The 19,428-nt window shown below is 51.3% G+C and overlaps 8 protein-coding genes across 8 annotated transcripts; 4 read left to right on the top strand and 4 right to left on the bottom strand.

Moving 5' to 3' along the window:
* Positions 1–464: 464 nt before the first annotated feature.
* ASPZODRAFT_14919 (hypothetical protein) lies at positions 465–2,049 on the top strand (the record flags this gene model as incomplete). Its single annotated transcript, XM_022725466.1, has 5 exons — positions 465–588; positions 668–724; positions 796–1,135; positions 1,193–1,633; positions 1,695–2,049. 5 exons carry the CDS (start codon positions 465–467, stop codon positions 2,047–2,049), a joined length of 1,317 nt encoding a protein of 438 aa, XP_022581973.1.
* Positions 2,050–2,593: 544 nt separating this feature from the next.
* ASPZODRAFT_130935 (hypothetical protein) lies at positions 2,594–4,131 on the top strand. Its single transcript, XM_022722633.1, has 3 exons — positions 2,594–2,792; positions 2,924–3,009; positions 3,092–4,131. The coding sequence occupies exons 1-3, from the start codon at positions 2,774–2,776 to the stop codon at positions 3,788–3,790; spliced, it is 804 nt and encodes a 267-aa protein (XP_022581972.1). The 5' UTR covers positions 2,594–2,773; the 3' UTR covers positions 3,791–4,131.
* Positions 4,132–4,380: 249 nt separating this feature from the next.
* Positions 4,381–6,145, bottom strand: ASPZODRAFT_130934 (hypothetical protein). The gene is made up of 8 exons (XM_022722632.1): positions 6,068–6,145; positions 5,929–5,936; positions 5,824–5,870; positions 5,746–5,765; positions 5,664–5,675; positions 5,322–5,596; positions 5,101–5,188; positions 4,381–5,039 (listed from the first exon to the last, which is right to left on the bottom strand). The coding sequence occupies exons 1-8, from the start codon at positions 6,077–6,079 to the stop codon at positions 4,680–4,682; spliced, it is 822 nt and encodes a 273-aa protein (XP_022581971.1). The 5' UTR covers positions 6,080–6,145; the 3' UTR covers positions 4,381–4,679.
* Positions 6,146–7,246: 1,101 nt separating this feature from the next.
* ASPZODRAFT_93900 (hypothetical protein) lies at positions 7,247–11,280 on the top strand. Its single transcript, XM_022730474.1, has 5 exons — positions 7,247–7,742; positions 7,823–7,980; positions 8,063–10,378; positions 10,451–10,773; positions 10,843–11,280. Exons 1-5 carry the CDS (start codon positions 7,625–7,627, stop codon positions 10,943–10,945), a joined length of 3,018 nt encoding a protein of 1,005 aa, XP_022581970.1. The 5' UTR covers positions 7,247–7,624; the 3' UTR covers positions 10,946–11,280.
* Positions 11,281–11,334: 54 nt separating this feature from the next.
* ASPZODRAFT_130930 (hypothetical protein) lies at positions 11,335–15,534 on the bottom strand. Its single transcript, XM_022722631.1, has 6 exons — positions 15,002–15,534; positions 14,680–14,708; positions 14,496–14,613; positions 14,287–14,434; positions 13,317–14,225; positions 11,335–13,261 (listed from the first exon to the last, which is right to left on the bottom strand). The coding sequence occupies exons 1-6, from the start codon at positions 15,053–15,055 to the stop codon at positions 11,790–11,792; spliced, it is 2,730 nt and encodes a 909-aa protein (XP_022581969.1). The 5' UTR covers positions 15,056–15,534; the 3' UTR covers positions 11,335–11,789.
* A 116-nt stretch (positions 15,535–15,650) lies between these two features.
* Positions 15,651–17,415, bottom strand: ASPZODRAFT_130926 (hypothetical protein). Its single transcript, XM_022722630.1, has 5 exons — positions 16,786–17,415; positions 16,673–16,718; positions 16,231–16,601; positions 16,073–16,181; positions 15,651–16,013 (listed from the first exon to the last, which is right to left on the bottom strand). Exons 1-5 carry the CDS (start codon positions 17,368–17,370, stop codon positions 15,883–15,885), a joined length of 1,242 nt encoding a protein of 413 aa, XP_022581968.1. The 5' UTR covers positions 17,371–17,415; the 3' UTR covers positions 15,651–15,882.
* A 144-nt stretch (positions 17,416–17,559) lies between these two features.
* ASPZODRAFT_63472 (hypothetical protein) lies at positions 17,560–18,286 on the top strand (the record flags this gene model as incomplete). Its single annotated transcript, XM_022729154.1, has 3 exons — positions 17,560–17,697; positions 17,772–18,170; positions 18,227–18,286. The coding sequence occupies 3 exons, from the start codon at positions 17,560–17,562 to the stop codon at positions 18,284–18,286; spliced, it is 597 nt and encodes a 198-aa protein (XP_022581967.1).
* A 184-nt stretch (positions 18,287–18,470) lies between these two features.
* On the bottom strand, positions 18,471–19,174 carry ASPZODRAFT_24385 (hypothetical protein; the record flags this gene model as incomplete). Its single annotated transcript, XM_022727962.1, has 3 exons — positions 19,075–19,174; positions 18,884–19,016; positions 18,471–18,784 (listed from the first exon to the last, which is right to left on the bottom strand). Exons 1-3 carry the CDS (start codon positions 19,159–19,161, stop codon positions 18,471–18,473), a joined length of 534 nt encoding a protein of 177 aa, XP_022581966.1. The 5' UTR covers positions 19,162–19,174.
* Between the last annotated feature and the right edge of the window lie 254 nt (positions 19,175–19,428).

The following is a 19,428-nucleotide window of genomic DNA, read 5'->3' as shown; positions in this document are numbered from 1 at the left end:
TTCTAGTTTTCCGAGGCTTTCTCTTACTTTGAACACCTCAGTCAGCCCGTGCACTTGTCTTCTCTTCTGGTAAGTGGTTGTAGACATGGTCTTCAGTCTTCCCTCTAAGCTCATTGCCCCACCATGACACCACCCTCTGCTCTACAACAACCCCTCCCTGGCGACCAGCATAGCATTTGTTATTGTTTCCAGGTGTCTACAACCTCTCAAGACTGGTTACCCCACTGTCCACACGGTCTTTACAGAGGCTGAGACTGGCTGTGTCCGTTTGGTCTGCCAATTGATTGGATCAATCTTGCCTGTTTCCCTCTCCTCCCGCTCAGTCTTTTTGGGTCCTCGGTGAAGGTCCCCGCCGTTAGTCACCCAACATCAGCAGCTTTTCTCCCTATATCAGCTCCCTGCTTCCTCGTGTTTCTCTCAAACTTCTGTTCTGCAATCGACTGATAAGTGATCAGCTAGTCATCATGCCTATCTCCAAGATCCACGCTCGCTCCGTCTACGACTCTCGCGGTAACCCTACCGTTGAGGTTGATGTCGTCACCGAGACTGGCCTCCACCGTGCCATCGTGCCATCTGGCGCTTCCACCGGTGAGCTTCTTGTCATTGCACGGACGATCAGTCCGTATCCTTTCTTGATACGTTTTCGATGCTAACGAGGGGACCAAAGGCCAGCACGAAGCCTGTGAGCTCCGTGACGGTGACAAGACCAAGTGGCTCGGAAAGGGTGAGTGCGAACTATATCCAAAGCACGGCATGTCTTTTGTGTACTCTTAGCTAATATAATTGGTCTTGTAGGTGTCACCAAGGCTGTGCAGAATGTCAACGACATCATTGCCCCCGCCATCATCAAGGAGAACATTGACGTCAAGGACCAGGCCAAGGTCGATGAGTTCCTCAACAAGCTTGATGGTACCGCTAACAAGACGAGCCTGGGTGCCAACGCCATCCTCGGTGTCAGCTTGGCCGTTGCCAAGGCTGGTGCTGCCGAGAAGGGTGTCCCTCTCTATGCCCACATTTCCGACCTTGCTGGAACCAAGAAGCCCTATGTTCTCCCTGTTCCCTTCCAGAACGTCCTGAACGGTGGCTCCCACGCTGGTGGCCGCTTGGCCTTCCAGGAGTTCATGATTGTGCCCGAGTGAGCTTCACCGAATTCCTCGTCATCGTTGAGCAACCGAACTAATATCTGAACTAGCTCCGCTCCTACTTTCTCGGAAGGTCTCCGCCAGGGCGCCGAGGTTTACCATAAGCTCAAGGCTCTTGCCAAGAAGAAGTACGGCCAGTCTGCTGGTAACGTTGGTGATGAGGGTGGTGTTGCTCCCGATATTCAGACCGCCGAGGAGGCTCTTGACCTGATCACCGAGGCCATCGAGCAGGCCGGCTACACCGGCCAGATCAACATTGCTATGGATGTTGCTTCCAGCGAGTTCTACAAGGCCGATGTCAAGAAGTACGACCTTGACTTCAAGAACCCCGAGAGCGACCCCACCAAGTGGCTCACCTACGAGGAGCTTGCTGATCTCTACAAGAAGCTTGCTACCAAGTATCCCATTGTCAGCATTGAAGACCCCTTCGCTGAGGATGACTGGGAGGCTTGGAGCTACTTCTACAAGACCTCCGACTTCCAGATTGTTGGGTAAGTGCCCATGTTAGAGCTACTATCATGAAAGGAGCTTCTCTCTAACAAGAAATAATAGTGACGACTTGACTGTGACCAACCCTCTCCGCATCAAGAAGGCCATCGAGCTCAAGTCTTGCAACGCCCTTCTGCTCAAGGTCAACCAGATTGGAACCCTCACCGAGTCTATCCAGGCTGCCAAGGATTCCTATGCTGATAACTGGGGTGTCATGGTCTCCCACCGTTCCGGTGAGACCGAGGATGTCACCATCGCCGACATTGTTGTCGGTCTCCGCGCTGGCCAGATCAAGACCGGTGCCCCGGCTCGTTCGGAGCGTCTGGCCAAGCTCAACCAGATCCTCCGTATTGAGGAGGAGCTCGGCGAGAACGCTATCTACGCTGGCAAGAACTTCCGCACTGCTGTCAACCTGTAGATGCAGACACCAATCAAAGGACATGGTGCATAGACTGCATCGCTCCGCCTATCCAGTCCAGCGACTTCTGTTCAGCAACGGGACGCGTGGACGTGGAGTATGACCCCCCCCTGTCACGGAGCTTACCCTTACGAAGCAATGTTGGGCAGAAACAGATGGCACACTTTTCCCTCCCTGTCACCGGGCGGCAGTACTGTGTACTGCACCCTCTTTTCTTTTCGGAAAAAAGAAGCATAACTACAGATCTAATGGCCCACGAAATACATGACAATACCACTTATTAAGCTCCTTGCGTGCCGTGCGTGCCATGTTGGCTTCCATTTGGAAGGTAGTCAATAGTCACTAAACTCAAATCATATTCGACTCGAGATACATAGAATCGAATCAGTAACCTCGTAAGATGTCAGTATTACCTTGGTACTCTCTCAAGCAACTGTTCAAGAACAGCTATAGTTATGGGACAAAACTTGGACCTGAGTAGTCACGTGGAACCGTCCTTTGTAAATTGTGCCCCACCAAATCTGTGTGCCTTGCCCGCCTGTGACGCTGAGGCTGCGGTACATAGTCACCCACAAAAATTTCCCAACATCCCCGTCCTTCCAGCTCGCGGCCCCTTGGCTTTTTATATTGGGCTTTTCGCTCCTTGGTTGATTGGCAAGGGCATTTGACGTTGACCTAGTCAATATTTCCAGCAGTTGCAATCCCCTGACAGATTCTGCACAATATGGCGCCTTCGAAGTGGGGTATGTGTGTCTGCGTTTGTTGGATCAGTGGTCACTTCTTTGCATGATGGCCTATGAACGAAAGTTCGATCAAGGGAAAAGAGGTTTTATGATCGAGACTCATTAGCTGACGCTTTATTTTCAATATATAGACGACGAGGAGGACAGCTCTGGACCTCCTTCCCCGGCTCCCGTTGCCGCGTACCGCCGCAAGTTCGACGATGAAGAGGAAGAAGATGTAAGACGTTGTCATTGATATACCATTCGCGGGAAATATGTTTTTAGAATGCACACCATCTAACATGTATACTTTGCTTTAGGTTCTTGACTCTTGGGATGCCGCCGAAGACTCCGAGGCTGAGCGGGAAAAGGCAGCCAAGGCAGCGGCCGCCAAAGCGAAGGCCGATGCCGAGGCCGCCGCTAAGAAGAAGTCCAAGGCAAAGCGGATAGAGGATCACATTGAGGAGCGCCGACGGCTAGCCGAGGAGGAATCGGAGGAGGAAATTAGCGAGGACGAGGCGGAGCGCAAGGCCCGTCTCCGCCGCACCGAGAAGGACTCCGACCTGAAGCACGCAGAGGACCTGTTCGGCGAGATTGACATGAACCGGAACCGTGGCAAGAACAAGGCAATCGTCGTCAACGACTCGGCGGACCCGACGCAGGCGGTCGATCTGTCGGCCATGCCGCTCTTCAAGCCCTCGACCAAGGACCAGTTCGCCAAGCTCAGCGATACCCTGATCCCCTTGCTGACTGCCCAGTCAAAGAAGGCCCATTTCTCCCTGTGGGCACAGGAGTTCACTAAGCGGCTTGTCAAGGAACTCCCAAGCGGCGAAATTAAGAAGGTGGCCAGCGCCCTGACGACGCTCAGCAACGAGAAGATGAAGGAAGAGCGTCAGGCCGACAAGGGCTCCAAGAAATCCAAGGCCGCCAAGACGAAGGTCTCCCTGGTCACCTCGCGAGACAACAAGATCGACAACACGTCTTATGACGATGGGCTCGAGGACGACGACTTCATGTGAACAACATTCCCAAAAGGGTAAAAAAAAGAACAGTGCGAACAGAAAAATAACAAAAGGGGAGAGGGGGGAGCAAAACCATATTCTTGGTGCTTTGACTTTTCTTTTAGCAATTTTCTTCACCTTATTCTCCCCTTTTAAATCAGACGGATCTCTATCAATCAGATCCGCCTTTTCCCCTCCCTTTATTTCTTGTTCCATATATGCTTGCATCTGGTTAGGGCTCTTACAGAGATTCCCAAGTCCTACTATCTATCTACATCTCTACCCTTTCTCCCCTCTGTCCTATATGATCTTTTTCTAGATGGTATTCTTCCCTTGATGAATTTAAACGATTTCAGTCCTATTTTCTTTTCCTACTGTCAGTGGTGATTCTAAACGCTTTTCATTAGTACATAGAAATAGAGCCTTCTTCGAGCCAATAGAGCCTTGATGCAGAGTCAGGCCTTACTGGTGATTATCAAGTAATCGTGGCTCATGTTTCGCGTTGCTTTCTAGCCACAATGATATTGTGAAAGGTGCCTCGGTTGTAGTACGCTACTTCTACTTGGAACGATTGGGAGTGATTGAGTGGAAATAGTAAATAGTTAGTTAAAAAAAGGAAAATAAAAAACAATAAGCACATTGTATCTGCTGGGGGGTTGAGGGAATAGAGAGAATAAAAGAGAGATAAATTCCACTCGGCCCCTTTTCTTCGCGCTCCAAAGATCAAACTCCGCCGGCGGACCCCCCCACGATGATCCCGAACCAGTGTACCCGTGAAAGAGATGTGCCGGTCCAACGAGGTCACACGGCTAAAAACAACGGGCCAGCACCATCACTTCCAGGAAGAACCCGAACGTCCAAACACAACAGGGCTGTTGCTACACGAAGAGACGACCTTTTGGCCTCTTTAAGACTCGGGCGCAGGAGCAGGAGCCTCTTCGGCGGGCTTGTCCTCTGTGGCAGCGGGCGCGACCTCCTCCTCGGCCTTCTCCTGGGGGGCAGAGGCCTCGACCTCGTTACCGTCGGATGAGGTCCAGAGGGTAAGGTTGTCACGCAGCAGCTGCATGATGAGGGTGCTGTCGCGATAGCTCTCCTCGGAGAGAGAGTCGAGCTCGGCAATGGCGTCATCAAAAGCCTGCTTGGCGAGATGGCATGCACGGTCGGGGGAGTTCAGAATTTCGTAGTAGAAGACGGAGAAGTTCAGAGCCAGACCCAGACGAATCGGGTGGGTGGGAGTGAGATCAGTCTGTGCAACGTCGGTCGCGTTCTATTTGGTCGAGGAATTAGCCGCGTGAGGGGTCATCATGACTGCAGCACACAAGACTTACCTTGTAGGCTTCGTGAGCGGCAGTCGCGGCAACCTTGCGCTTGTTGCCTGAGGCAAACTCGGCGAGGTAGCGGTGGTAGTCGCCCTTCCTGCAATCCAGTCAACACGTGACACTGCTTCTCCTTTTTCTCAAAAAAAAGAAAAAAGAGAAAAAAAAGAGGGGTGCGGAGAGGAAGAGAGAGGGAGAAAATGAGAGAAACAGATTTGCGGTAGAGCGCTTACATCTTGTAGTAGAAAACCTTGGACTCTCCGGTCTCAGCCTTAGGGATGAGGGACTCATCCAGGACGTCCAGGACATCCTGGCAAACCTTCTCCAGCTCGGTCTCGATCTTTTGGCGGTAGTCGCGGATGATTGCGACGTGCTCCTCAGAGCCCTTGGACTCCTCCTTCTGCTCGATAGAGGAGATGATTCTCCAGGAAGCACGACGGGTGCCGACCACATTCTTGTAAGCAACGGAGAGGAGGTTGCGCTCGTCGACGGTAAGTTCGCCTCCGACCTAGGGGTAAGTGTTAGACCGTGCGGAGCCGGACAGCAGCGGGAAAAGCGATTGGGAGTATGCGTACGTTGGCGACTTCCTGGACGAGTATTAGCCTGAGGTGTTTACCCGACGGATGACGGGAGAGAATCCAAGACGACTGAACTGACCTTCATGTAGGTAACCATCTCTGTAGAGCCCCGCGATCAGTATGGAGGCCTCCGGGTTTCCAGGGAATCCAAACTTACCATCGTAGCGCTCAGCCTGCTCGCACAGCCGGGCGAGGAAAGTCTTGCTTGAGGTAGATCAGTACTTGGGTCGAACTGCGGGGTTCGGTCGGCCAGGGCCCTTACTTTTCACGCTGCGAAGCGGGGAGGGGGAGACACGGTCAGCAACATATCTTCCACAAGGTAGAAAGCGAGATGGGTATGGGCACGTGGTGGATGAGTACAGAGCCCCGGGGGACCATGGAGGGGTCTGGCCAGAACGTACCTCAGAAGTCATGGTGGATGTTGTTTATTGGGAGGGGAGGCAGGCAGGAGAGAAGAGAGATAAGAGGGTTGGAGGGAGAGGACGGCGGTGTATTTGGTGATGAAAGTGAGAAACAGGGGTTGGAGAGGAAAGGGAAAAGTTGATGGAAGCCGAAAGACAAGAGAGTTGCGATCTTCGCGACAAGTGATGGACCGGTGAGGTGACGGCTTAGCGAGGCGGGCGGGTTGTTTGAGGTGTTTGCCATTTGGACTCTGGGCGTCTGGAGACGTCGCTGCCATTGTTTTCAGGCATAAAAAGTGTTATCACGGCTACGAAAACCACCAGGTATTACAAGTACCTACCAGGTAGTTAAGTACCTATTTATTAATACCTAGATGCTCACGCTTCTTATTAATTACCTAGTTGATCACTATGATTCGGTATGTATTTGTTCTCTTCGACATCGGCCATTAAACAGGCCTCAAATGGCATGCGACTAGACCCCGCAGAGATTAGGATGGACGGCGGGCATCGATCCATAGATTCATTTAGTCGGATGAGTGACTTGGGTCGTTATTATGGACCTGGAGACTGGAGTACCTCCTAACCCGTGGCACAGCTTCGGAGTGATCCTGGATGTCTTCAGGCTCCAGGTATCTAGGTAAAATGCAGCCAATGGTTGGTGCGTATCGATCTCTTGGAAGCTTCCAGTAACACGATGCGCATGTATTCAAATCCGGTGAATCCCTCTCATCCTCAGATCAGCTGTCATTGGTTGCTCTGTATAACACACTCTATTACTCTGTAGTTATATCCAAGGTAATCATTCACCACTGTTAGCCATCTAACGTCGACAAAACTTAGGTAGGTACTGAGTACCTAGCTACCCTAGGTTAATTTTGACACTAGACATCATGATTTGGTAGGCGTTATGGGAATTGAGGGCAGAAATACACTGTAGATATAAATACTCAAACCTCAACTGTTCATGATCAGTGCAGTCAATTAGTTATTTATTACCTTCCTGGAACATTCTCTCCTCTTGTCCGGGTAAGCACACGTGACGGACTCAGCCCTGGGCCCTGGTCCCTGTGGCTAGTGGACTGTGGCTGGTGGGGCATCGTGCCTCGTGACTGGCCTGAAAAGAACACGTTGAGATACTGGATAGAACTTAGTGGAGAGTCCCTGCTTACGGAGTAGCAAGGGTAAATTTATTCGAGGTGTTAGCAAGGGTAAATCTTACGAATTGCGTATTAATATGTTGATTATCCAGGACTTCTTCATGACTGCCAGTCTCTAGCCAGCTTGTGCAGCCTGTGCAGCCTGTGCTTTTAAGCCCCTGTGCTTGCGGCGGTCGCGCTTGATCCTATAGGTTCTTCCAGATTATTTCTCACAGCCTTGCTCCAGTTACTAAGTTGGAAACGGCCACTTGGCGTTCATGTAGCCAGGGACCATAGCTAGCAGCGCTTGCCTCTCCCCTCCTTGTATCCTAACCTCTCCTCTCCTTTCTTTTAAAAGTATCTCATACCACTGCTCTTCTGGTACAGTTGTCACCGCCATCTGGGTGAGTGAGTGACCATGGAGCAGTCCTACCTGTACACTTCAGCAGAAGTGCTAGAGCATTTTGGGTCTTCGGAGACCGTTGGCCTTTCTCAGACTCAGGTGTTGAAGGCTCGAGAAAAGCATGGGCCAAATGGTAGCTATACTTCTCTTACTCCTCCTCTTTTCGTCATGGAGAGTGCATAAGTACTGACACGCTGCGCGTGCACTCAATAGCTCTCGCTGAAGAACCTCCAACACCATTGTGGGAGCTTATCCTGGAGCAATTCAAGGATCAGCTCGTCCTGATTCTCCTGGGTTCTGCTGCCGTGTCCTTTGTCTTGGCTTTGTTTGAGGAAGGGGACGATTGGACTGCCTTTGTCGATCCAGCTGTGGTATGCACAAAATAAAATTGCTTTTATTGACTAGTATGTCACCTGGGATGAGAGTTATCTAATCAATCTGGTGCTATTACAGATTCTCACAATCCTGATCCTCAATGCAATTGTTGGCGTGACACAAGAGAACAGCGCGGAAAAGGCAATTGCTGCGCTCCAGGAATATTCTGCAAATGAGGCAAAGGTCATCCGGGATGGCCGCATGCAACGGATCAAGGCCGAGGAGCTTGTCCCTGGAGATATCGTCGATGTCGCCGTTGGGGATCGGGTGCCTGCCGACTGTCGTCTGCTGGCTGTGCACAGCAACAGCTTCCGCGTCGATCAAGCTATCCTGACCGGTGAAAGCGAGAGCGTCTCGAAGGATACTCGTGCGATCAATGACAAGCGCGCTGTCAAACAGGATCAGACCAACATCATCTTCTCGGGAACCACCGTTGTCAATGGCCATGCCACTGCGATTGTCGCCCTTACCGGCGGCTCTACAGCCATCGGAGATATCCACGAAAGCATTACCTCTCAGATTTCGGACCCTACTCCTCTGAAGCAGAAGCTGAACGACTTCGGTGACATGCTGGCTAAGGTGATCACGGTTATCTGTATTTTGGTGTGGGTCATCAATATTGAGCACTTCAACGACCCATCTCATGGAGGCTGGACCAAGGGAGCCATCTACTATCTCAAAATTGCTGTGTCCCTCGGCGTGGCTGCTATTCCGGAAGGTCTGGCGGTGGTCATTACCACTTGCCTGGCGCTCGGGACCCGGAAAATGGCTCAGAAGAATGCCGTCGTTCGCTCTCTTCCGTCTGTCGAAACCCTCGGCAGCTGCAGCGTTATTTGCTCCGATAAGACAGGCACTTTGACCACCAACCAGATGAGTGTGTCCAAGATTGTTTACCTGAGCAAGTCCGGCGATGACATCGAGGAGCTGGATGTGGAGGGCACCACCTTCGCTCCGGCAGGAAAGATTTCTCGCAATGGCAAGCCTTTGGAGAATCTCGCCGTGTCCTCCTCAACCATCAACCAGATGTCCGAGGTTCTTGCTCTGTGCAACGCTGCTACCCTCTCTTACGATGCCAAGAGCGGAGTCTTTTCCAGCATTGGTGAGCCTACTGAGGGGGCTCTGCGGGTTCTGGTGGAAAAAATCGGAACGAATGATGTCTCTATTAACAGCAAGATCTCGGCTCTCCCACCAACCGATCGACTCCATGTGGCCAGTAGCTACTATGAACACCAGCTCCCCCTGCAAGCGACGTATGAGTTTTCGCGCGACCGCAAGAGTATGTCCGTTCTGGTCGGTGAAGGCAAGGCTCAAAAGCTCCTGGTCAAGGGTGCCCCGGAATCCATTCTTGAACGCTGCTCTCATGTTCTCCTGGGACCTGATGGGCCTCGGGTGCCTCTCTCCAGGGCCCACACTGACCTTATTTCGGGAGAAGTTGTCGAGTATGGTAACAGAGGTCTGCGTGTTATTGCCATCGCCAGTGTCAACGATGTGTGGGCCAATCCTCTGCTCCACAAGGCTCAGACCTCTGAGGAATACGCTCAACTAGAACGGGATATGACTCTGATCGGTCTGGTCGGAATGTTAGATCCCCCACGCCCTGAGGTCTCTGCCTCGATCAAGATGTGCCGCGATGCTGGTATCCGGGTCATTGTCATTACAGGTGATAACCGCAACACCGCCGAGTCCATCTGTCGTCAGATCGGAGTCTTTGGTGAACAAGAAGATCTCACCGGCAAGAGCTACACTGGCAGGGAATTTGACGCCCTGACCGCCAGTGAGAAGCTGGAAGCTGCCAAGAATGCATCGCTGTTCTCTCGTACCGAGCCTACCCACAAGTCTCAACTGGTCGATATCCTTCAGTCCCTGGGTCACGTCGTCGCCATGACCGGCGATGGTGTCAACGATGCGCCGGCCTTGAAGAAATCCGACATTGGTGTGGCCATGGGCACTGGCACGGATGTCGCTAAACTCGCCGCCGATATGGTTCTCGCCGATGATAATTTTGCCACGATCACCGTTGCTGTGGAAGAAGGACGGTCTATCTACAGCAACACACAGCAATTCATCCGGTATCTTATCTCGTCGAACATCGGCGAGGTGGTTTCGATCTTCTTGACGGCCGCCCTTGGCATGCCTGAGGCTCTAGTCCCCGTCCAGCTCCTCTGGGTGAACCTGGTCACTGACGGTCTCCCTGCAACTGCCTTGTCCTTTAACCCCCCTGATCACGATGTGATGCGCCGCCCTCCCCGAAAGCGTGACGAGCCCCTTGTCGGAGGCTGGCTCTTGTTCAGATACATCGTCATCGGAACCTATGTTGGCGCAGCGACTGTTTTCGGCTATGTCTGGTGGTTCTTGTACAACCCTGAGGGACCCCAAATTACTTTCTGGCAACTGGTAAGCATTTCTCAGGACTTCCTGATATTGTCATTCAACGCACGAAAAATACTGATGTTTTTTTTTTCTCAGTCCCACTTCCACAAGTGTTCGTCGCAGTTCCCTGAGATCGGCTGCGACATGTTCGCCAATGACATGGCCAAGTCTGCGTCGACGGTCTCGCTGTCCATCCTCGTGGTGATTGAAATGCTGAATGCGATGAACGCCCTTTCCTCAAGCGAATCGCTTCTCACGTTCGGCCTGTGGAACAACATGATGCTCGTCTACGCCATCATCCTCTCGATGAGTCTGCACTTTGCCATCCTCTACATTCCCTTCCTGCAGGGCCTCTTTGCCATTCTGCCTCTGAACTGGTTGGAATGGAAGGCTGTTCTGGCCATCAGCGCCCCAGTCATGTAAGCCATCCCCAACTTCCTCAAAGCGACTCTTCTCAAAACCGTACTTTGAACTGACCGTCTCCCAAGTCTTATCGATGAAGTTCTCAAGTTCTTCGAACGCAAACTCTACACCACTTCCGTGGCCCCGAATTCCCAGACCGGTGCCGCGTCGAAGCCGAAGAAGGCGTAAACAGTCTTCTGACGAAGTGACGAATGGAAATTGGGGAAATTGGTTAATTCTTTTCATGGCCGTATACATGAATAGATCTAGACAAGACGGGGATTTGGAGTCCATCCACAGGGAAGACCTTTTTTCGCTACTTTTGAGTTTTCCTTCGAACTTGTCTTTTTCTTTTACCTTGTGTTTCTCTGCATTTATTATTAAGTCTTGGTAGCACATATTTCAACATACGGCCGAATCCTACCCTATGAAAGGACTACTAGATGGCTCAATAGCTGTATGAGAAGTTTACGTCAGTGGGAATGACATACTATAGGGCTTTTAATGGACTGTCTAATGCATCGCCTAACAATACGTAACATCGTACTTAGTTTACATGCACTGCCATAATCTACTTAGGATGATATAACTCAAGTCAGATGAATAGGTCAAGCCTGAACTTCAAACCACAACACAATTAATGAAATACATACATGGAGGTTGGAATAAGATAGTATCTGATTATCAGGCCTTGAAATCAAGTATAGTGCAAATGAGAGTATGAAAGTATGCCTATATACATAAGGGTTGTTCAGGTGAAGTAATAGAGCGGGGTAGAATTGAAAAAAAAAGGCATCTCATCGCCGGAGGCAGGAGGAAAGAGAAAACATGCTATACTGGGGTATAAGAGAGGATAGATCGAAGGCAGACAAATAAGAAAAGACAACAACAGACAATGGAAAATTAAGAAAAAAGTGAGGTGCACAAGTCTATAGTCTATTAGTAAAAGAGTAGTTTCTCTCTTCAAGAAGGCATGACCCTGTAAAGAGATAATATAAGGCTCTTGAGATGAAAACGCATATGGCTGAATAGATTATTCCTCGTTCTTGGCTAGCTGCCCATCATCTTGGTCCACATGGCCCGATTCACCCTGAACCTGCGAAACTTGCAGGGATGAAGATCGTGGAGGGCGGAGTGGGCTGGAATCGAGGTCTGGGGCGGGGGCTAACAACGGTTTGTGGATCGTGTCCGGAGACCCAGCTCTAACGGATTGATCAGGCGCTGTTTCTTCGCTTCCCACCTTGGTGATTGTGAGTTCTGGCTCGAACGGCTCTCCCAGGATTCTCCCTTCGTGTTCGTCGGGATGAGTCATCTGGTCCTCGGCGCCGCTGAAGTTGTCTACTTCCTCGATGTCCTCCTCGTCCTCTTCTAGGTCCTCTTCTTCAATGATCTGGCTCTTGCGAGCCATCGGGCGCCCATCGGCTGCACCGCCAGATCCCTCGCTAGCCGGCGGTAAGTTGGGAGCAGGCATGCCGGCTGAGACCATGAGGTTGGCCGTAACCATCGGACCCTTGAATGCGGAGCGTTTTCGTCGTGCAAAGACCAGGCTTGACGATGGCGAATACATCAACGGCACAGGAGCGGCCTCGTTGAAGATGGAGGAGGCCTGAACCCGCCCACTGGATTCCCCTTGCTCGCGGAAACCATTGCTCGCACCACGAACCAGTCGAATATTACTGGGGAATCGAGCGGACGCGCTGGGCGTCGTGGGGAGGACCTTGACGGACGAGTGCGGGGACTTGGTAATCCGGGCCGTAGGTGTGGACACCGTGTCGACACTGTTGGAGGAAATAGAGGAAGCCTTGGAATGTGTATGAACGTGATGGATGCTGCGGATCGAGGAGACAGACGAGGAGGTCGACTTGCGGCCTCGCAGTCCGACAGAAGAACGGCGGTAGGAGCTTCTCGGTGTGATTGGAGACGGTGACAGCGAGTTTCGGTGGTTGGGATTAGTGTTCAGATTTCGAGGCTGCCGGGGGAATGAATGGCGGTGGTTCGGATACGAGGCGCTGCTGGGCGCCAGACTGCTCGCATTGGAGGACCTTTTGATCTGGGTTGGGGTGAGCAGATCGCCCGAAGGCGCCATTGCCGGCGTCATCGGCCCTTGTTTCTTCGCGGCATCATGGCCCTTGGCCGGACTCAGTTTATCAGAGAGGAACTTGCGGTGCCCAGATCCCCCGGCGCTCTTCGCATGAGGAGACCTAGCTCGCTTTGCTGACTCCACGAACCAATGTTTTAACTGTGCCAGCTGACTGATAATTGGACGGTTGTGTCGTCGGCCTTGGCGGTTACGGTGTTGCGCGAGGTCAGGCTGTGAAGCACTAACGTGCAGCATGCTGGGTCGAGATCGCCGTCGGTCCTTCGGGGGCGGGGCTGGGCGATGTCTTGAGGAGCTCGCTGACCGAACCGAGTCTTTGTCGATGGGAGGAGGCGGCGCGATGGAGTCCGGTGAACGGACTGGAAGGGGCTCCGGGAGGGCTGGCAGTTCAGGAACGGCAAGTTGGGCTAGAATTGAATTTTTATTAGAGGGGGATTTCGAGACACAGTGTATCCAACTTACAGGGATTACAGGGAAGACTCCGTCTATCCCTCCGGCCACGATCCTGTAGCCTATCTGGAGTTGCATGTCCTTCTTCATCGACTTCCATCAAGGCTGCCGAGATCTTTTCGAGTCGACTGCTAGCTGCACTGAGACGACGCAGATTTTTCGCCTCAATCTCGCGCTCCCGCCGCTTCCGCTCTCTCTTTTTCTCTTTTCTTTGCTCTTTCTCAATCAGAAGTGCCCACCAGCCTGCAAGCGGATCGCATCGTTGGGACAGAACGTTCTCAATGACTTCATCGATATTGACACCGGCACTTTTCATTCTCTGTAAAGTGGTTTTCTCCAGGGGTGTAGTGAACGGAGATGGTCGGGGAATCTTCAATATCGCCAGCTGCTCGGGGGCATGTTCGGCAAGGAAGGAATGGGCTAGAATTTCGTCCAGACTCGGTCTGAGCAGCGGCCGCTTAGAGAGAAGCAAGTTGATCAGAGCTTTGGCGTCATCGGGAAACTTGTCATTGTAGATCGGATCCTCCATCAAAATCCGGGTCTTGGTAACCTGGTCATCATCATCGTCATAGGGTAGCTCCCCCGCCAGGAGAGCATAGAGAATGATGCCCAAACTCCAGACATCAACCTTTTCACCCGCGTATTTTTCCCCTTTCAGCATCTCCGGTGCGCTATAGCAGATGGTCCCGCAAAAAGTCTGCAAATAACTCGCCTTGCCCTCATATTCGCGGGTGAAGCCGAAATCACACAGCTTAACATTCTCATGCTTGTCAAGAAGAATATTTTCGAGCTTAAGATCCCGGTGCACACAGGACTTGCTGTGGACGTAAGCGACGGCCCCGACAAGTTGGGTGAAGATTTTCTTCACTTTGTCGACAGGTAGCGGGCCGTGGCGGAGGAGGTAGTTATATAGCTCATCGCCTGAAATTGATTCCGTAAGCCGGTGATAGCCTCGAGTGTATGGCTTTTTTTTCAATCCCACCTTGACAATACTCCAACACCAGCCAGACCAGCTTTTCCGTGACAATCACCTCGTACAACCGAGCGATATGCGGGTGAAGAAATTGGCGATGGTGATGGATTTCCCGTGCGAGGTTGGTATCTTCCTTATTCGACGACTTAAGCACGACCTGTTCACCAAATCAGATGATTGCCCCTTATTGTGTATACCGTCCTGCCATCCCGCCGTACCTTGGAGCCATTGGTGAGTTTGTGCGAAGCGAGGTAAACCTTTCCAAAAGAGCCTTTTCCAATCAGCCTTCCAAGTGTGTAATTGCCTACACTCCGGAGATCTTTCGAGGAAAACTCTCTGCACAAGACATATTGTCAGTGATCTTTTTTTTTTGTTTTTTGATAAGGATAGAAAAAAACTTACTCTAATAGTTCACTATAGGAGTTGGCAAGCTGTTCAGTGTATCTCTGTCAGCCTGGTGAGCCACCAAATTAAACATATATGAAGAAAAACAAGGCCAGATCCTGTTTCTCCACTGAATGATGGTAGCCTGACATGTTGAGCATGGGGAGAAGGGGGGGAGGAAGGATGGACAAGTTTCTTCATGCAGTAGGTTCAAAAACAGCGAAAAAAGGGGGGTGTAGCATATACAGTGTACATCTGCGACATATTTCCTCCCGTCCCCCAGGCAGGAAAAAGAAACGGTGCACGGGAGAGGGGAGGGGGGGGGGCAAAAGAGACGGACCTTTTCCTTCTGCTTCTGCGCTTGAACGTCTGCTCTCGTCCTGGCCGGCGGCATGTGTCACGATGATTTTTGACCGCCAGCTATGAAAAGTCCAGCAGGCCTAATAAAGGACGTATCTGATTATTGGATTGAGGTTTGAGGGCGGTAGGACCGAAAAGTCTTTGGATCCCAGCGGCTGCCATCCAACAAGACACGGAACCGAACGGGATAGCGGAAAGGAGGGAACCTGGGAAAAGGTGACTGGGAGCAGGATATCGAAAGTTGTCTCCACGGAATGTTGGGTTGTGAAGGAGAAAGAGTGTCCAGACAAGTTGACGAAGAGGCAAAAGGAGATGAGATGCTCGCGAGTTCTCCGGGGTAGGATTAGGAAACCCCCGTAGTCAGGAACCGTTGAAAGAGTGGAGCGATGGCAGGTTGTCTGAGCAGGAATTCAGCGAGCCGTCGGCAGCCATTCGAATGGGAGGAATATTATAGGTAATTAGTAAATCAGATGTTACATGGGCGATCGAGGGTCGCAGCCCGTCTACTGGTCGCCATAATGGGCAGGATAAATTAATCAAGCCTTGGAACGTGGGCCTGAATTGGCTTGTCGGCCCGTGTTCGAATAACCACACTCATACGATCTATTTTTATTCTTCTGGATCTTCTATCCTTGGTAATTATTAGTTAATTATTAATTATCCTACTAACTATGTAGTAGGTATATATTATTCAGGGGTGAGTAGGCTATTTGCCATTGACTTGCAGATTTTATTTAGTCAGCTGTTTTTCCATATACTTGATCCCTAGTTGATTATTATCAACTGTGACCATGATGTGTTTATTTCGTCATAACTCGTAGTTTCAATTCATCATGGAACAAACGGCTGTCTGGTTGACAACTACCACCATTCAAGTGATTGAAGGCGCTCTACTGCCCGAGAGCTTATGCAGAGCGCTGGGTCTGTGTTTTGCAAGCCCGCCTCGCCCTGAAATGCAAGGGATACCATTCCAAAATATGAATGTAGAGGGTCTAGCAGTCAATTAATGAATAACCCTTGTGAAGAATCGTGAAGAAGATGACGTGCTTACCTGGCGTCTCTCCGACCCCCTTCCCAAACCCGCCCACGATATGTTGCGTCTTTTCAAGAAGATACCGGCGGTTAAGCTCCACGTCGACTAATGCTAGACGATCCAACATCTTACCGGTTAGCGAAAAACACATTTCATAGGCATTGCCTCATGCTCACCAGAAGCGTAGCCATGTTCCAAAATGAATAGCATGTGTCTGCCAGTTTGTTGCATCTGCCGTTGAACCCTGCCCATTGGATGCTTCGACACGGCTCAAGGGCGTGCAGTCCAAAAATCTTATCATCCAGGGTGAGTCCTTGTATATTCAGCCGCAGAGCATGTGTCTCGTCATTCTCGTCCTCATCCTCCTCCTCGTCGTCGTCGGACTCTTCCTCGCCCAGCTCGGACGTCTGTCTAGAGACAAGCCATCGCACCAGGGATTCAAACTCGGGCGTACCGGGAGAGAGCAGCTTCGGTATGGGATGGGACTGGTCGCTGTGGGTTCGATATAGGAAGGTCAACGCACCGATGCCGCAGTATGTGAGACCGGCTGTGATGTGTTTGTATGAGCATAAAATACTGCTGCAAGGTGGGGAGGGCGGGGTTAAGCGTTTAACTAACAGTGAGCTTCGCCAAGGGGCGTGTCTGACAGGCCACCATCATAGGTCTACATAATATATTTGTCAATTGGAGAGCGAAAATTTGTTCGGGGGAGGGGATGCCTGGATCCCCACCTGGCATGCCTGGATAAACGAGGCCAATCTATCAACATTGATATCCGGTATGTCCGTGTCGATATCACCTCTTGTGCCCCGAAGGATATATCGCGTGCCTGCCGCGAAACAGCAGAAACGTAGATCACGCCCGCCTCCAATCTCTCCCTGAGGACCGAGGACCTCTCCAAAACTGCCATCCTGCCTCTGCACGCGAGGCAGCCATCGCAGACACTCTGTGCGCTTCACCCGCGCCAGATCATCGCCCAGTATAAGCAGGAGAACGAGGGCGAAGAACGTCGCGGGGACGTTAGCAGGATCCCAGCCTGCGTTGTCTGCCGTGCGGTTCTCGACCCCGAAATCGGTGCCCGTGAAGGCACGGAAACCCCCCGATGGCAGCTGGCAGTGGTACACCCAGTTTATGTAACCCTTGCGTTCCTCGAGTGTGGTCTTGCTCTCCAGAACGCCTAGCAGATCAAGCCCGGAGACGCACAGGTAGGCGAGCAGCATGCGGTTCGAGTCATTCGGGGTATAAACGCTGGGCAGGAAGGTCTTGAGACATCGTAGGAAATACTTGACGTGCCGTTCTGCTTGGAAATCGGCCATGACGATCGTTCCAGAGGTACCTGTTAGTAGCATTTGGAGTCCGCGGGGTACGCAACACTGGTCCCATCATACTAGGTGCTTGAGCTGCCGCACGGTCCACTTGACTTTTTGGCCACGAAAATAGCTAGCAGTTAACTACCTAACCAACCAACACTTTTCAACTATCTCAAGAGGAGTACTTCTTTCACAATGGCGGTCCTGACATCGAAACGACTAATAATCCTGCACGCCCTGTCCCTGATCGGGCTCGCTGTGGCCCTAATACGTACCCCAGGGCTCATCATCGACTCCGACATGGCCTTCATGCTCGGCGAAGCAATGAACATAGTCAGTTACACTGCCTACCCTTTGAAAGCATATCCATTTCAATTGCTAACATTGTTTTTTTTTTCTAAAAAAAGGAAAACACATCCAAATTGACCTCTCTAACCCTCTGCGCCGTCCTCCTAACCGCCACCGCCCTGTCCGATCTCCTCCTCGTGACCAAACTACCGCAGCTAGACGAGGTGCTCGCCCTCTCGGACGCTCTGCGCGCTCGGCCGCGACTCACTCCACGCGAGGATGGCGAGCCTGTCAATCCCTTCATGGCGCAGTTGGGGATACTATATTCTGATATCTTCACGGGAATAGCGGCGGGGCGCTTCTTTGTTTTCTTCGCTGTGATTTTCTATATTTATGTGAATGCTGGGGCTGCCCCTGTTCCGGGGGGTACACTATATGGGAGTGCCATGGGGCTGGAGCAGTTGCAGAACCGGGCGGTCTTTACCTTTGGGTTTCTAGAGACCATGTTCTGGCTTTGGGTGAGTTTTTTTTTTTTTTTTCTTCCTGTTTTATCGTGTTGTGTACTGACTTGCAGATCTTCTTGAAACTGCGCGAAGAGCGACAGGAGGCTACCGTTAGCTTCGTGGCGGAGTGATACTAGGGTTATACATAAGGCGTTGACTAAGGTCATAAAGGCGTTGACTATAGATAGGCTTAACTATACATCAGGACCAATGATTAACATTACATGAAATAGACTCATTACAACATCCAGACTTGACACACTGAGCCATCGAGGCACGAAGGCATCAAAGAATCAGATTGAATAGTTTCCCAGGCTATACCAAAGCCAATGCGGCAAGCACACCCGCCACACCAACAATGACCATCTCCTTGTTCATCGAAACGGGCGCCGCACCTCCCGTGCTGGTGGCCGAGGCCGTCGAAGCCGAACTGGCAGTCTGGGCGGTATTGGATGAGCTGCCTGACGCTGTAGTAGTACTGCTGACGGTGGTGTTGCTCGAGGAGACGCCCGATGCGCCAGAGGTACTCGCTGTGGTGGTTGAGTTGGCGGTTGTTGCGCACGTTGCAGACTGGGGGAGGTCGCTGACTCCGGCGCTACCGCATAGTTCATCGGCGTATTCGATTGTTTCTGACCCGTTAGAATTTCCTTCTTTCCGTGGTTTGGGGGGGTTTTTCTTCTAGAAAAAAAAAAAAGAAAGAAGAGAAAAGAAAAAGATGAAATGCATACTCTCCTGGTCTGCCGAGTCACAGGAAGAAGCAACGCAGCAGGCAATGTCAGTGATGAATGTACCCGACTCGCAGATACACTTGATGTCAATCAGACTGCAAGAAGAGGGGATTGCGTTGGTTGCGCATGATTGCTTTGTTGTCAGTATGTTCCAGTAGGAAGGGGTAGTAGATGCTAGAGCTCTGGCATACCGCGCAGGTGGGCAGATCGCTGATGCTCGTTGCGAAAACAGGAGCCAGCAGAGCCGTGGCAGCAAGGGTGATCTGGTAGAGCTTCATGATTAGGTAGACCGAGTTCAGTTATAGTGAATGGAAGAGAAAGTATATAATTTGTATAGAGGAGCTATAGTGAGGTGGTTAACTGGAGGGGAGGAGGGGAGGTTGTCAAAGGGTAACACACATGCTCCTCTGTACATTAGGTAGTTATACCTTATTTTTACTGTACGGAGTATAAGCCTCCGTCCGTCCTACAAATTTAATATTAGGTATTCCCGTCCGTACCTACTCCATACACAAAAACAGGCATAAATAGGAGGCACCCATATT

Source organism: Penicilliopsis zonata (genome assembly GCF_001890105.1).
Source record: "Penicilliopsis zonata CBS 506.65 unplaced genomic scaffold ASPZOscaffold_5, whole genome shotgun sequence".
Lineage (NCBI taxonomy): Eukaryota > Fungi > Ascomycota > Eurotiomycetes > Eurotiales > Aspergillaceae > Penicilliopsis > Penicilliopsis zonata.
Note: the sequence above shows the minus strand (reverse complement) of the source record. Positions and strands in the feature narration are given on the sequence as shown.

Excerpts from the sequence above, each read along its gene's own strand:
- ASPZODRAFT_130935 (XM_022722633.1), top strand. Across the intron at positions 3,010-3,091 it reads ACGATGAAGAGGAAGAAGAT|GTTCTTGACTCTTGGGATGC; the intron begins GTAAGACGTTGT and ends ACTTTGCTTTAG.
- ASPZODRAFT_130934 (XM_022722632.1), bottom strand. Across the intron at positions 5,189-5,321 it reads AAGGTTTTCTACTACAAGAT|GAAGGGCGACTACCACCGCT; the intron begins GTAAGCGCTCTA and ends ACTGGATTGCAG. Across the intron at positions 5,040-5,100 it reads CCGCTCACGAAGCCTACAAG|AACGCGACCGACGTTGCACA; the intron begins GTAAGTCTTGTG and ends TCGACCAAATAG.
- ASPZODRAFT_93900 (XM_022730474.1), top strand. The coding sequence starts at position 7,625 with ATGGAGCAGTCCTACCTGTACACTTCAGCAGAAGTGCTAGAGCATTTT. Across the intron at positions 7,743-7,822 it reads AGAAAAGCATGGGCCAAATG|CTCTCGCTGAAGAACCTCCA; the intron begins GTAGCTATACTT and ends TGCACTCAATAG. Across the intron at positions 7,981-8,062 it reads CCTTTGTCGATCCAGCTGTG|ATTCTCACAATCCTGATCCT; the intron begins GTATGCACAAAA and ends GTGCTATTACAG.
- ASPZODRAFT_130930 (XM_022722631.1), bottom strand. The coding sequence starts at position 15,055 with ATGCCGCCGGCCAGGACGAGAGCAGACGTTCAAGCGCAGAAGCAGAAG. Across the intron at positions 14,435-14,495 it reads AACTCACCAATGGCTCCAAG|GTCGTGCTTAAGTCGTCGAA; the intron begins GTACGGCGGGAT and ends TTTGGTGAACAG. Across the intron at positions 13,262-13,316 it reads GAGTCTTCCCTGTAATCCCT|CCCAACTTGCCGTTCCTGAA; the intron begins GTAAGTTGGATA and ends ATTCAATTCTAG.
- ASPZODRAFT_130926 (XM_022722630.1), bottom strand. The coding sequence starts at position 17,370 with ATGGCCGATTTCCAAGCAGAACGGCACGTCAAGTATTTCCTACGATGT. Across the intron at positions 16,602-16,672 it reads GCCCCTTGGCGAAGCTCACT|CCGGTCTCACATACTGCGGC; the intron begins GTTAGTTAAACG and ends AACACATCACAG. Across the intron at positions 16,014-16,072 it reads GGGGGTCGGAGAGACGCCAG|ACCCTCTACATTCATATTTT; the intron begins GTAAGCACGTCA and ends ATTGACTGCTAG.